The sequence below is a fragment of the Kogia breviceps genome, chromosome 14, assembly GCF_026419965.1.
Source record: "Kogia breviceps isolate mKogBre1 chromosome 14, mKogBre1 haplotype 1, whole genome shotgun sequence".
Lineage (NCBI taxonomy): Eukaryota > Metazoa > Chordata > Mammalia > Artiodactyla > Physeteridae > Kogia > Kogia breviceps.
Genome location: NC_081323.1, coordinates 26693647 through 26708335, shown reverse-complemented (window position 1 = coordinate 26708335; position 14689 = coordinate 26693647). Strand labels below are relative to the sequence as shown.

Below are 14689 nucleotides of genomic sequence, written 5' to 3'. Positions count from 1 at the left end.
TCTCCCTCCAGGCTTTTCCTCCCCCTGCACCTTTGTGGCTGCTGTGTCGGGGGCCAATGGCACCGTCCTCTGGGAGAGGCCCGTGGCCCAGAACAGGGCCCTCGTGGAGTGCGGTGTCCCCCAGCCGAGGGGCAGCGGGGAGTCTTCTGCCTGCATCATCCTCGGCAGACCTGGCCCTATCATTGCGGTAGACTCGGTCACAGGTAGGCTGCTTCCCATGGGTCCCCCAGGCCTCCGCACACGGGTCCAATGCCAGGATGCTCTGAGGAGGGTCAGCCCGGGCTCTTGTGGGCGGCGTGGCTAGATAGGAAGGCACGGGTGGGAGGGGGATGCCCCGTGAGGAGTCACACTTAACTGTTGTCCCCTCCTAAGTCCCGCCTGTGGCTACGGCACGGCACCTGGAGCAGGTGGAGGCATTGCTGACGCCTGCTCATGGGGCAGGCCCCAGGGATGGGATGTCTGGGCCTGGCTAGCTTGAGCCCTGCCTTAAGGCAACAGGCCCTGGTCCTTTTCCAAAGCCCTAAGGAATTCTGTGCCGTGATGCTAGGTTTGGGGGTAGCAGCACTTCCTTTGTAAGCTGTAGTTTTAAGAGTAGGGAGGAAAATAAAGAGCAAGGTGGAAATATTTTAAGAAGAGAAGAATCCGACTAAAAACGGGGGTGGGCAGATTGTACTTGGGTCAGATGCTGTCAGGTCAGGCAAGACCTGCAGTCCCGGGGTCCATCCACAAGGCTGCACTTTCATTCTCATCCTGTGCACGGGGCAGAGGCTGCATGCGTGACCCCAGTGGCCGGCAGGGAGGCCAGGCCCTGACCATCTGAGGGGGAGTATCTGCGTCAGCCAAACACTGGAAACAGGATGAGAAGAAAGGAGGGGGCTGTGCTGCCCCAAAGTGATGCTGCTGACACGTGCCTATGGGTGCCAGGCAGCTACACACGCGTGTCTGTTTCCATGGCAGCACATGGGCCCTGTGCTTGGTTTTAGGGGAGACCCTGTGGAGCCATCCCAGCAGCTTCGGGGGGAACGTGTCCGTCCTGAGCCCTCTGCTCCAGGTGCCCGACATTGATGCTGATGGGGTCCCAGACCTGCTGGTCCTCACCCAGGAGGAGAACCAGGTACGGCCCTCGTTCCAGCCACGTGGCCTCCCCCGCTCCCCTGAGCTCGGGTGCCTGCAGACCCAGCAGGCACTTCTGGGCCCCCCAAGAGTGGCAGAGAGTGTGCTTCCCACTGGTGCCATGGGCGCAGCTCTGAGGATTGTGCGGGCGGCCCCACGTCTCCTGGCATCAGACACTATAGGTTTGACCCAGTGGGTGGGCCTGATCCCCTTCTCCTCCGTGCACTGCAGGTCAATGGCTACGTCTATTCAGGCGGCACCGGGCAGCAAATCGGCCCCCCGGGCAGCCTGGGTGTGGACGGAACCAGCGGCTCCATCCTCTATGTCACCAGTGCAGGCGCCCACTACGTCCTCATCCCCTGCGGTACGTGGCATCCGCTGCCCCAGGGCGACCTCCCTCGTGGGCCTGCTGGCACCTGGGAGGAAGCAGGTGTGGGGCTAGTGGCTCCCGCTGTTGTTCCAGGGACTCGAACCCGCTGACAGGTGACGCAAGGCTCTTCTTTGTTCACAGGCACCTCCCTCTGCAGCCACTCAGTGAAGGGCCTGTATGAGAAGGCCACCGGGAGGGACAGCTCGCTCAAGAGCGACCCCCTCTGGGAGGGCAGGCTCAATGCCACCTTCCACAGGCTGCAGGAGCACAGGTCGGGGGTGTGGGGGCCTATGTGCGGGGCCCTGGGCACGAGGAGGAGCCGTAGGGTGGGCACAGGCCCCTTACCTTGTGTCAGGTGTCTGAGGTCATCCTGGGCTCAGACTCAGTAAACCGGCAAACAGAAGATGAATAAAAACGGGGGAGAAGATTGGGCCCCCCCCCCCGGGCTCGCTGGTCCCTGCATCCAGTGAGGGCCTTCCTTTTAGTTTGAAACTGAAGAAGTAAGAAAGATGAGGCTGAGCCCTGGGAGCCTGAGGGAAACAGCCCGGCAGGCAGCGCTGGGGAGGGTCCTGTCCCCAACCCTACCTGGGGCCCCATCCCATCCCTCCTGCCCATGTAGCTCGGGAGCTGTCCGCTACCTGATGAACGTTCCAGGGAAGGCGGGTGAGGACCTGCTTCTCGTGAGTTCTGAGGCCTGCGTGCTGCTGGACGGGCAGGAGCTGGTGCCCAGGTGGACCCTCGGTGCAGCCCAGGTCCTGAGGTATGGGGTCCTTCTCCAGGGAGCTGGGTACCCCAGCGTGTCCCCCTACCCCCACCCCTGGCAGCCCTGGAGACAAGGCCCGTATGGTTCTGCCAGAGGCCACTGCCTGTCACCTGGTGCCACCCTGCCCTTGGGGAGGGGAGTGAGATTCCCTGGCGTCAAAGCTCCAGCCCATGCAGGTGCAGCCGCAGCCTATCCCAGGTATCTCCTTCAGAGGCCCATGTGAGCTCTCCTCTCCACTCTCCTTCCAGAAAACCCATCCTCGGCTACTACAAACCCGACACCCCAGCCATGGTCATTGAGAACGGGACCGGCTCTGAGAGACAGGTTGCTGCACTTGCTCTTGGGTCTCACCTTTGCCCGTACCTGAGGGAAGCTGGTCTGAGCCGTAGGCTGAGCGGGGACCAGAGGCTTCGGTGAGCCACCCTCTGGGATGCTACCCTGTGCTGCCCCTCCCTCTGCAGATCCTGCTCCTAGACCTCAGCTCCGGGGCTGTCCTGTGGAGCCAGGCTCTCCCAGGCCTCCCCAGGGACCCGCGGTCCGCCAGCCTTCCCACCGCAGACCACCGCTCCGCCTTCTTCTTCTGGGGCCTCCATGAGCTGGCTGGTGCCAACCAGACGGTACCATCTTGGGTCCTGGTTTGTGGCATGGGGTGGAGCCGGTGGTTGGATGAGTGCAGATAGATAGAAGCCATGTGGGGTGAGCAGGACAAGGGGGTCCAGGCTTTCTGGGAGGAAGTGGGTGTGAGGGGCGGCAGCTGGAAGACAACTGAGAAGGGTCAGGGGAAGGGGGACAGGAGGTGGGTGTTTTATGGGACCCCGGCGGACACAGCTTTGGGTGTGGTCACGGTCAGGAGCATCCGGGAAGGTCAGCCTCATGCTCCCGCTGCACTCCATGCAGGAGCCCGGAGCCGCCGGGCACCGCCTGTACATGTTCCACCCCACGCTGCCTGGAGTCCTGCTGGAACTGGCCAACATCTCCACCCCCATTGTCACCTTCCAGGGTAAGTGCACCCAGCGTGGGCCCAGGCCGCCAGCCATGGGAGGCCCGTGCTGGCCGGTCCCGGGACCTGATGGCCATGTCCCCACAGTGGTTCTGCTTGAGCCGAGCCGCCATGCTGCCTACATTCTCCTGACGGGCCCGGCCAGCCCGGATCCACCCGGCCTGGTCTCTGTGGCCAAACACAAGTTGCGGGACCTCATCGCGAGCAGCAAGGTAGTCCACCTGGCTGAGGGCAGCCCCGACAGCGACCAGGTCGTCAGGGACCGGTTCTCTCGCCTGCGGTACCGGAACGAGGCCTAGACGTGGTTTGGCCAGAGCCCGAAGCAGAGCCGGCTGCTGAAGTTTCACATCCTGGGAAGTCAGCCCTTCACTGGCTCTGTCTGCACGCCGACTCCTGACCTGGTGACCTGGCGACGCTCTCCACTGGGCCCATCACCCCAGGGATGTGCCAGGGCCTCTCCCCTCTCCTGCCAGCATGGCAGGTCCTCACTCAGGTCCCCACTCCGAGCCCCACCCGGGTCTCCCTGGGCAGAGCCTGTGCTGGCAGGAGCTCACCCTCACTCCTCCATGCCTGGCCAGAGCCTCAGCTGCAGAATCCCCTCCCTCTTTCCATCTGAGCCTTGCCTTCTCTGCACTGTCTCCCTGGAGTCGTGGAGCTCAGAGGGTGGTGGGCCCTGGGGTGGCTTGAGGCAGGCCCACACCCCAGTGTGGTTGGTGGTGACTCACCCTGGAGAGCCCATGAGGAATGGGGCCTGGGAGGATGTGACGGATGGGCTGCCTGGAGCTGTGAGTGTCCCGAGGACCTGGCCCCAGGATGCATCCTGGGGTCACCGTGCACCCCTGGGTACACACTGGAGCTCCTTGTCCCTCAGGGATCCCTGCACCCCTGGGTGTGGCCAGCAGCCCCTCCTTCCTGGTGCTTGGACACCCCCCCCACAGTCAGTGTCACCTGATGCAAGACTCACCTCTGTGCCTTGGTCACCCCAGACCCACCTGGTGCTGTGGGACTCAGCCATGCCCGGACAAAAGCAAGCAGCCTGATGACCCTGGGTACCTCGGGAAGAAATCAGAATAAACACTGGTTTTGCACTGTCTGGAAAGCCCCATGTGTGCCTGTGTTTGTCTGCTGGATCAGTGGGAAAGGCTGCTGGGGAAGTGAGGCCAGCACCCACACCACCCAATCAGAGACTGGGAGCATCCAGCACGGCCTCCAAGTGCATCTCAGGTCTGTGGTTCCCGCCCTGCTCACCCACAGCAGGCTAGGAACCCAGCCTGTGGGCATTCTCCTACCTGGGACAGGCAGGGTGTCCCCCAGCACCTGTGTCCTCCAGGGCTGAGCTCTGATAGCCTCCCAGGCAGGAGGAGCCCAGGCAGGGGGCTTCAGTGAGATGAAGGTTTGGGTTACCAAAGTGATGGGGGCTGTTGTGGAGAATCCTGCAGGAATTTTCTGAAGGCGCTTACATGTGACAAGCCTGCTTCCAGAACCAGGTCTGTTTCTCCTTGTGAAGGCCTGGGAGGCAACAACAAGGCTGAGGTTGAGGGGTTGGATTCCCTGTCCCTGTGAGAAGCCACCTGGGCCCAAGGGCCCAGGTCTGGGTCCACAGCGGAGGATGGAGGAGCCGGCTCTGGTCAGGGACCAGCCTTCAGGTTCCAGGACGATGTGCAGGAGTTCGGGGTCTGGGCCACCCCGGAGACACCCTCACCGGTGCACCCTGGACTTGTAAATAAGGCCTGCACTGTGCTCCCTGTCACTGTGATGTCTTAGGGCACAGCTGACCCTGGAGAGGCTGGGTTCAACACCAGACAGCCCCCTGGACTCTGGGCTCACTTTCCCCTGGAGGACGCAGGCATCCGTGTGCCACCAGAGCACAAGCTCCCCCCGTCTCCCCAAGTCTGCAGCCTGAGCCCAGCCCCAGGCCTACAGACCCCACACAAGGGATCCTCCACCCACTGCCTCTGACACCTGAACAGCCCATTGTCCTTCACCACATCCCTCAACAGTGCATGCCTCACCCACATGCCACACGTGCATGCACACCCACCACAAGCACACCCACGTGTGCACCCACCACGATTTGGACCACACCAGGACAGACTCAGAGTGAGGACCCAAAGGTCTTTTATTTCTGCGCTGGGAGCAGGAGGGTGTGGGCAGCCCTGAGGGAGGGGTGGCGCGGCCCCAGCCGAGCCAGTCTGGCTGCACTCCCAAAGGAGCAGCTGAGTCTCGGGGGGCCCTCAGAGTGGGGAATCCCTGGTGTCTTTCCCCAGAGGCTCTGCCGCCCTGAACCAGGGCTGGCTGTTGGAGGAGCAACGATGCTGGAGCCATCTCTGTACAACACCGGGGAGAAGCCACGGTCCTCGGGTGGCCACGGAGGCGGAGAGGCCATGGCCCAGTGGGAGCAGCACCTCCCCCCTGCACACCCACACCCCCTGCTAGCAGCCACCTGACTATGAATCTTGCCCTGGGAGTCACCAGCGGGCTGGGAACCGGTGTGGAATGCCAGGTGCGCTGCCATCTTGTCTCAGTCCAGGGCACCCCTACCCTGGCAATCAGCACCTGGAACAGCCCCTTCCGGGGGAGGGTGTGACAAGGGAAAAGGTGGAAGCCAGAGAGGTTGGTGCCCCCGTAAGGCTGGGCGCTCGGGGCCCGAGGGGACTCCCGCGCCGGGGAGTCTCAGTGGCTGCAATGACCCTGGGCAAGAGGAGTTGATGAGGGCAAGACGGCCCCCTTCTGCCCCTGTCCAGGCCCACCTAGGCCTCCCCATCACCACCCGAGGGCTCCCCGGAGGCAGAGGCAGGAAGGAGAGCAGGGCTGGGGCTGGAATGGCGTGGCTTCCACATGAACGGGAACACCCTGTGGAGAAGAAGGGGCCTGAGCGCAGGGCGCCATCCCTGGCATCCCACCTGCCTCCCTGGGCACCACCTGGCTGACCGTCGCTTGGTCTCCGGGGGCACCACGGCCTCCGCCAGCAGGGCTTTGTACAAGTCCGACTTCAGGAACCTCGGGTAGGAGTCCTGCAACAGACAGCATCCGGGCCTGATCCCTTCCCACTCCTGGTCTCAGCCAGCACTGCCCAGGCTCCTCCAAGGGCGGGACCCACAGTGGACTGGGCCGGACCAGTCTCCCCAGACCAGCCCAGACCGGGTCGGACTCAGGGAGACCGGCCCTCAACCACGTAGGAGCCCGGTGCCCACACGGGGAGTGAACGTGGCGCCTCCTGCGACAGGGAGCCAGCGTCACTGGTTCTTGCGGACCCACAGAGTGAGGCTGGGCACATGGAGCGGGACAAAGGCAAGGTTGACAAAAACCACGGGATTCAATAAAGAGGAACAGGAATCCACGAACCCAGGTGCTTATGTTTTAAAAAGAAAAATACACATTTTAAATTGTTAACTTTTGGTGGAGGGGCAGGGGTATAAACACGATTTAGTTGAATGTACTTTGTAGATTGGATTTTGAAACTGTAGACATTTTATGTGATTATAAAATAAATAAGCAACCCCCAAACACTGAAGGGGGACAAGCGAAGCTGGGCGTCCAGCAGGCGACACCATCCTAACCACACGTAACCGAGTGTCCAAAGGGCGTCTGAGGGGCTGTGGACAAAGGACCGAAAAAACAAACAGTAAACGACTCTCAGTCACTGTGAATGGTAGTGTCGTGCTGCTCAGTTGAGCTACCGAGTGAATCTCGAGAAAAAGCAAGTGAGTGATTATGTTGGCACCACTGAAAACCCAGATTTTCAGTAGGGGAATGAGGAGAGAGAGAGAGAGGCCAAAGAGGTTAAGGAAATTCTATAATCCTGATTCCGAATCAGAAGTATCAGTATGAACTCCTGGTATGTTTTATTTAAAACACGTATTTCCTGATTCTGTCCGCTGAAAGGCCTGGGAACCATGACCACCCCTGGCGCTATGACGGGTCTGATGTGCAGGTCATGGTTTCTGAACACCACCCCCGAGGGAGGGCTGAGGGCCTGAGGAATGGCTGGTTCTAGGTCTGGAGTAAGATGGTCCCTTAGAAAGCTAGGAAGCACCATAGATTTCAGACATGTCACAGGACTCGAGCAATCAGCCTGAGAGGGGAACCTCTGCACATCCCATGAGACAAGGACTGAAAGGGATTGAAACCCATCAAATATGGTCAAAACGTGAATTTACAATGGTATTAAAAGCATCCCAACCTCACTGACTACCCTTGGCAGATACCAGGGGTCCAACTGCTTATTTTGAAAAGTGGTAATTAAGGAATCAAGGGACTTCCCTGGTGGTCCCGTGGTAAAGAATCTGCCTTCCAATACAGGGGACACAAGTTTGATCCCTGGTCAGGGAACTAGGATCCCACATGCAGCAGGGCATCTAAGCCCAAGTGCCACAACTCCAGAGCCCATCTGCTCTGGAACCCGAGCGCCACAACTAGAGAAGAGAAAACCCACATGCCACAACTAGAGAGAAGCCTGCGTGCCGCAACGAAGACCCGATGCAACCAAAAACATAAAGGAAATAAACATTTAAAAAAAAATTATGTTTAGGACTTCCCCGGTGGTACAGTGGTTAAGAATTCACCTGCCAACGCAGGGGACACGGGTTCAACCCCTGGTCCGGGAAGATCCCACATGCCGCGGAACAGCTAAGCCCGTGTGCCACAACTACTGAAGCCCGTGCACCTAGAGCCCGTGCTCCGCAACAAGAGAAGCCACCGCAAAGAGAAGCCCACGCAACACAACGAAGAGTAGCCCCCGCTCGCCGCAACTAGAGAAAGCCCGTGCACAGCAGCAACAGACCTCAACGCAGCCATAAATAAATAAATGTGTTTAAAGGAGGAATCAAGCCTTGGTCCTGCCTTTCCTCTATGATCAGTACCACTGGGCCAGCAATAAGCAGAGAGAGAAGGTGTCAGAACCGGGAGGCAGTGATGGGTTAAAACATCCCATACCCTCATGAAATCATGGATCTGGGCCAGACTGTCAAAGGCTGCTTTCACCACAAAAGAGAGAGAGCTGGGGGCTTCCCTGGTGGCGCAGTGGTTGAGAGTCTGCCTGCCGATGCAGGGGACGCGGGTTCATGCCCCGGTCTGGGAAGATCCCACATGCCGCGGAGCGGCTGGGCCCGTGAGCCACAGCCGCTGAGCCTGCGCGTCTAGAGTCTGTGCTCCGCGACAGGAGAGGCCACACAGAGAGGCCCGCGTACCGCCAAAAAAAAGAGCTGGACTGACATCCCTCCTGAGTGGAGAACACATCGGACACCACCTCTGAAGTCACTATTCCTGACCAAACCGAACCTACAACAAAACTGAAAACAATCTGATCAAGGAACACAGTGTCCATAGAAGCTGGAGAAAGCAGGACGGATTCTCTCCTGGAGGCTCCAGAAGAAGCCAGCCTGCTCTCACCCTGATCTCAGCCCCGAGACCCCATCAGGCTTCTACCTCCACAGCACAGAGAATAAGCAGCAGCGGGAAACTAGCCTGAGGTCATGTGGGGAAGGGGACGCGACTGGCCACTCAAGGGCATTGAGTAAATACTGTTGCTGTTTTGGGTGTGATGCTGGCCTCTGCAGCCACGTTCAAAGGGAAGCGGTGGCCGTGTCCTTTAAGGGAACTTCCTGCAATACCTACAGACAGGAAGTCTGGAAATGGCTTTAAAGTCGGGGTGGGGGTGTGTGTGTGGTAGGCCACTGGACAGGATGGACCGTGAGTCCAGATAGGCCCCGAGTCGACAGTTTGTGAAGGTGGGCTGTAGGTACGTGGGGATCCATCATTTACTTTTTGTTCATATTTGACCTTTTCCACGTTAGAACACTTTACAACCACGGCTGGACAAGCCCTGCAGCCGCCCTGAGCCTCGGTTTGCTGCTCTGTAAAGTGTGGTGTGAGCTGCGGGACTAAGCTGGCAGGAGCCGCAGGGAGCGGGTGCGGACCAGCCTCTCAGCTGTGGCCACTGAAGCCACCTGACACCGGCTTAGTGGGGGGGCGGGGCGAGGGAGGAAACACCCACCTTCTTCATCAGCGTGTAGATGTGCAGCTGGGCATCGTCCAGCACATGGTGGTGCGGCCGGCCCAGGCCCACCAGCGTCCGCTCCATCGTCCGGCTGTCAATGTTGACCCAGCGGGCAGCACCGGGGGCCAGAAACTGCCTGGCATGGGAGAGGGGAGCCCTGGTGGGTCTGGGCCATTCGGGCTGGCCGCTGCCCGCCCCCCGCCCCACCCTGTGTCACTCACTGGTACACGGCATCCACCAGGGCAGGGACCTGGGCCTGCCCACCGTGGCGCAGCTCCTCACAGGCCTCCCAGAAGCTGAGGTTCTCGGCTGGGGGTCCGGGCACCGGGTCAGGCCCACGCCAGGCTGGTGGAAACCTGGGGTGGGGTGGGGCTCAAGCAGGGAGCAGGGGAGGGGGCTTCTCACCACTGAACTCTTTCCTGAGAAAGTCCATGAAATGGGCCCGTCCCACAGGGTCTTCCAAGAGTTCCCGGAAGCTGAAGGCCCACTGCTCCACACGGAGCCTTGTGGGCACGGCCACGCTGGGGGCGGGGCGGGCGGGTCAGGAGCACGAGGAAGGCAGGGGCACACCTGCAGCTCCTGCCCCACCCCGGGCTCACCTGGGTGCATTCATGGCCCAGTAGGTATCGTTGTCTGTGACCCAGGGGTTGCTGGGCAGGCACCCCGACATGATGGGGTCGTGCGGCTCATGCTGGCTGCTAAATTTCAGGTACCTGGGGGTGGAGGGTGGTGCCAGGGCCAGTGCAGGGAGTGCTGTGGGGACGAGGGCGCTGGAGGAAGGGTCTGGGCTCTGGGCTGGGGGTCACCAGCCACCACCCCCATCCCACTCACGCCTCAAGGCAGACGGAGGACTTCACCCGGACCCTGCCCAGTGCCTTTCGTAAGCATTCGACCTAGGATGGGAGACCTGTGAGGGGTGCCGGGGCTGGGAGTCACCAGCCCACCCCTCCCCTGCCTCCTGCCCCCAGGACCTACCTCCCACCTGTAGAAATCCATGGTCTTGGTCTGGAAGGGGCCAGTGGGCTGCAGTTAGAAGGCAGGTCCCTATAGGGACTGACATCCCACCCCTGCCCTGCCCTCCGGAGCCCCAGCCTCTAATGCAGGGGTCTGACTTTCCAGGAGGCCTCCTGGGGCCTCAAGTCTGGACGTTTCAGGGTGTTCGCCAAGCCCTCAGGTGCTCAAAGTTGCCTTGAGTTTCCCCAACTGTCACTATTTCATGTTTTCAAATGTACTGAAAGGAGGGGAGGGCAGACAGCACCCTCAGGATGCTTATGATGCCAACCTTTCCTCTCAGCTATCTTTGCATGACTTTGATGGAAATCACAAACCTATGACCGTGAACTATGATTCTGAAGTCAGGAAGATGTTTTCTCAGAAAAGTACTAGATGACTCTGCTCTATGTTTTGGGTGTCGTGGCACCTGACCGAGGACTCTTCTGCTACAAATTTCGGACATGTGTCCTGGTCCAATTCCATCCAGTTTGGAGGCTTTGGAGGCATATGGTTCATTCGGCCCTGGTTGCTCGGGCCCGTCGCCCTGCTCGCCACCCCTCCAAGTCTCCACAGACCCTGATGCTGCCCTGGCCTGGCGGAAGAGACCCCCCTCCCCCCATTGGGTCTACTGTACTTACTTGCACCCAGGGCAGCAGGTGGGAGGTGAGAGAAAGCAAGAGTTAGCAGGGGGCTGGGAGTCGGGGCAGTGAGCCGGGGAGCAAAGCAGGAGACTTGGAGTGACTGAATCATGGGACATTTGGATGGACAAGTGGACAGGTGGGTGGGCAGCCCCCAAGCAGTCCCCTAGTGGTGGAGTGGGTGGAGTTGGGGGGTAAAGTGGCAGGGGGGGTGGAGGGGTTAAGGGAGGTGGGGGCACATGGAGCGGAGGGCACTGTGCAGGGATGGGGAGTGGGCTGGGGGGCGTGCACGCAGGGTCCTCACCATCTGCACTCGCCCAGCAGTGCAGGAACCCCGCTCTGGACCTTGCTCCAGCACGCTGGGGACCCCAGGCTGCAGAGGGGGGATGAGATGAAGTGGGGGTACAGCTCAGGCAGGCTGCTGAGACCCTCCTAACCCCATACACTGAAGCTCTGCACCCATGTCAGGCCCTAATGTGGAAACATGCTCAGGGGAACTCGGGACCTGTATGTTCTCTGCCCATCCCCAACCCAGGGCACCCTCCCTGTCTAGCCCACCCTGGTCCCCTCTCCAGCCCCTCACCCAACTCCTGGCCCCTAAAGAGGAGTCTGTGACCTGCCCCCAAGCCCCCTGTTCTTCCTCACCTCAGCCAAACTCACCTCCGAGCTCCTGGCTGCTCAGGCCAGAACCCCAGCCCTACCTGAGACAGCTCCTCTGGCCGCACCTCGTCCTGACCACCCTGTCCCCAGACGCACATGCCTCACCGGAGGCCATGGGCGCCATTACTGGTCCCTCCACAGGACCACCGCCGGCCCTCAGCCCACTGCTCAGCCTTGGCCACGCCCACTCCACCCTCAACGCCCGAGACCCCGTGACCCTCAGGTGGAAGATTAAGGGTCATTTTCCCAGAGAAACTACCCACACCTGATGAGGTAATCAGGCCCGTGGGTGCCTCTTTTTTTTTTTTCATGGGTTTTTTTCCCCCGGAGCTTCTATTCATGGTCTGCTGTGACTGCCCATCACAGCACACATCTGTGTCTACTACTGGTCTCTCCACTGCCCCACACAGTAGGGGGACCTCAACCCACCTGCCAGCCCCACGGATCTGGGTAAGGCCTGACCCCAGGCCAGCACCTCAGAAGCTCTTGGCCTGTGACCTCAGTCCCTCATGTTGCAGCTAAGCCCGCCCCCACTCACCCCCCCCCCCGCAAGGGCCTTCAGGTGCCCACATTCTGCTGCTTCCTTAGACCCAGAGAGAAGCTGCTGTGTCCTAGTCTGTGGGTGGGGGCAGCTCAGGCCTGGCCTTGTGACCTCTGGGTTCTCATGAACCACAGAAAAAGAACTTCCTGTCACCTGACAGGATCCCTAAAAGCATGTCCTTCCCAGGGGTCAGAAAGTAGGTCCTCCTCAGTGAGCTCCTGAGGAGGCACACTGGCTGCTGTCCAAGGACCACCTCCCACAAGGGGCTCACCGGGGGCCTGTTCACCAGCCAGTACGTCTGCTCCTGGCATGCGATGACCAGCCTGTCCCCCTTCCTGCGCTGCTTAGCTGCCCTGGGGGGGGGTAGGCAGAGCTGGGGGGACACTGTGCCCACCACCTCACCCCCCACTTCAGGCCGAGGCCTGGGCAGGCAGCCAAGCCTGGGCACGCTGTTTCTGGTCCCAGGGCTGCCAGTGGCGTGCGGGGCATGCAGGGCGTGGTCTCACCGCAGCTGCTCTCTCGCCTGCATCACTACCAGGTCCCACATGTGGCTGATCTTCCTGTGCAGCTGGTCGTAGTGCTCCTGCGGAGTGTTGAGGTCTCCAGTGGGAAACTCCCTCTGGTGCCCAGCTCTGGGGTGTGGACCCCCCACCTCCCCTCTGAGACCACCTAGGGTGTTTGTGCTTGTGTATCCACATCACCCTGGGGTCTGGGCTGCGTGTTCTAGGGCCACAAGTAGGGACTGGGTTCCTCTGGCTGGATTCAGCCTGGGAGGGGTGGGGAGGGTGTCCCACCTTTTCGTGGTCAACCAGGCCCCCCCGCTTTCGGATGTTCTTCTTGGCCAGGTAGATGGCTGGAAGGACAGGGAACAGGTTGCAGAGGAGCAATGTCAGCTCCCCCTCCCCTGTGGCATCACACCTGCAGCCACCAGTCCTGGGAGTTTGTCTCCAGCTAGCCCACCCCTCCTCACTCACCGTAGTCCAGCTCAGCGGCTGGCCACAGGGTGCTCATCCAGAAATAGGGCGTCTGGTGTGGTGCAAGGACAAAGGTATCTGTGACCTTCTGGGCCTTCCCCGCCCCAAGAGTCGTCCCCACCCTCTCAGCTCCCTTGGGAGCAGAGTGGGCTGACTGGGACTCCCTGGCTGCCCCAAGGCTCAGCTGACCATCCACCATTCCCTCCACCTGGACCGAGCTGCACTTGGTTCACTGACTCTGGGCTCCCTGCCCAGGCCCAGGAGGTAGTTGCAGTGCTGGGGGGGTGGGGACTGAGGGCAGGCCCTGCCGGGGTCCCTGGTGTGGCCAGGGAGGGCAGGAGGGGGGGCTCCATCATGATTGAGGATGCACACTGAGGTGCAGGGATCCTGTCCTTAGGCCCCTTCCTCAGGGCTGAGGCCTAAGGACCCCGGGTAAGCTGGTGGAGTCCTCTGCAGGTACCCCTTATGGGGCCCTGCTAAAGGTCCCTCCCCTTAACTTGGTCTTTCTGTCACAGGGACGCTTCCAGTCCAGGCCTTTTGGGGAGGGGGCAGCGGACCGCAAGATCTGCAGTGACATCACAGGTCCTGCTCCTGCCCCAGCCCCACCCCTTCCAGGAGTCCCCGCCAAGGGGCTGCCTGGTGGGACAGGTCCTACCTGCTCCCAGTTGAGCCTGACCTGGAACCTATAGGGCGTTTCATCCAGCCGGAGCTCGAGGTGGCAGGGGTCTCGCAGTGGGTATAGGTAGCCATGCCGCACTAGGAGGGTGCCCAGGTGCAGGGCCTCTGGGGAGCGAGGTGGTGAATTCTTAGTGGGGGGAGCCGAGCCGGATCCCCCAGCACAGTGGGCTTGGCCCCAGCCCTAGGCCATCAGCACAGCGACCCCAGGGCCGGGTATGGAGCACAGGAAGAGCAGTAGGCTGACCCCTTACCCTCCTCTGTGATGCAGTACTTCTGGATCAACCACTCCATGACGTCGTTGCCTGCAAAGCAGAGACTGGGGTAGGGGGAGGCCGAGGCAGGGCCGGCACCCCCCTCCCGGCCCCTGCAGCACCTCACCAGTCACTGCGTGGGAAATGACGGTGACGAGCAGGCGCTGGCTCCGCATCTTCACGCCCTGGTCGGGGTCTTGCATACTCACGACCATCCGCTCCATCTGGGCAAAGGAGGTTGAGGGCCTGCGGTGGCCTCCTCCCCCACCCCCAGATCCAGATGCCCCAGAACCAGCCCGGGATGCGCCGGATCAGTGTGCTTGAAGGAGATTAACGCTCACTGATGGTGGGATTTCAGGCCGTGGCTGACCGCGGAGGCGAGGCGGGGCGCGAGCGAGCGGCGACCCCAACCCCGGGGTCTCCGCCGCCCCACCACTCTCACACAGTGCCATCGCCCCAGACCCGGGTCCACACTCGCGCGCTCGCGTAGTGTCCACACTTGCGTGCACCCGCACTCACTCCTCTCCTGCCCCTCCCGGCCTCGCGTGTCGAGAGATCGGGGGTGGGGGGCGGGCGGGACCCAGGCACCCACCTTGCTCAGATGCGGCCTCTGAGCGCGAGGGTGCCCGCCGTGGGGCGCGGGGCCGGCGGCCATGGCTGAGGCAGGCCCAGCGGGGCGAGTGTGTCCGGCCGCCCCGCCCCGCCCCGCC

General features: G+C 61.3%; 2 protein-coding genes across 15 annotated transcripts in view; one reads left to right on the top strand and one right to left on the bottom strand.

Annotated features, from left to right (window-relative positions):
* Positions 1-4339, top strand: part of FAM234A (family with sequence similarity 234 member A) — a 31872-nt gene extending 27533 nt beyond the window's left edge. For 4 of the 7 annotated variants that reach the window (XM_059036352.2, XM_067013716.1, XM_067013717.1 and 1 more), the window contains 9 exons: positions 12-203; positions 984-1114; positions 1345-1477; positions 1625-1754; positions 2103-2243; positions 2495-2570; positions 2708-2863; positions 3144-3246; positions 3334-4339. In XM_059036352.2, coding sequence (XP_058892335.1) covers positions 12-203; positions 984-1114; positions 1345-1477; positions 1625-1754; positions 2103-2243; positions 2495-2570; positions 2708-2863; positions 3144-3246; positions 3334-3545 — 1274 coding nt within the window. In that variant the 3' untranslated portion in view covers positions 3546-4339. Of the gene's footprint in view, positions 1-11; positions 204-983; positions 1115-1344; positions 1478-1624; positions 1755-2102; positions 2244-2494; positions 2660-2707; positions 2864-3143; positions 3247-3333 lie in introns of all 7 variants that reach the window. The other 3 variants (XM_067013718.1, XM_067013719.1, XM_067013720.1) reach the window with 2 other exon arrangements.
* A 1008-nt stretch (positions 4340-5347) lies between these two features.
* Positions 5348-14659, bottom strand: RGS11 (regulator of G protein signaling 11). Of its 8 annotated transcripts, none has more exons than XM_067013723.1 (17): positions 14572-14659; positions 14107-14203; positions 13980-14030; positions 13706-13833; positions 13051-13102; positions 12871-12929; positions 12583-12659; positions 12348-12429; positions 11180-11248; positions 10220-10249; positions 10076-10137; positions 9844-9957; positions 9650-9765; positions 9466-9553; positions 9242-9380; positions 6178-6260; positions 5348-6099 (listed from the first exon to the last, which is right to left on the bottom strand). In XM_067013723.1, the coding sequence occupies exons 1-17, from the start codon at positions 14632-14634 to the stop codon at positions 5997-5999; spliced, it is 1413 nt and encodes a 470-aa protein (XP_066869824.1). In that variant the 5' UTR covers positions 14635-14659; the 3' UTR covers positions 5348-5996. The 8 variants fall into 8 exon arrangements, with proteins under 8 accessions (XP_066869824.1, XP_066869825.1, XP_058892341.1 ...); XM_067013724.1 differs by having other exon boundaries at positions 10220-10267; positions 13727-13833; XM_059036358.2 differs by having other exon boundaries at positions 13727-13833.
* Positions 14660-14689: the final 30 nt, after the last annotated feature.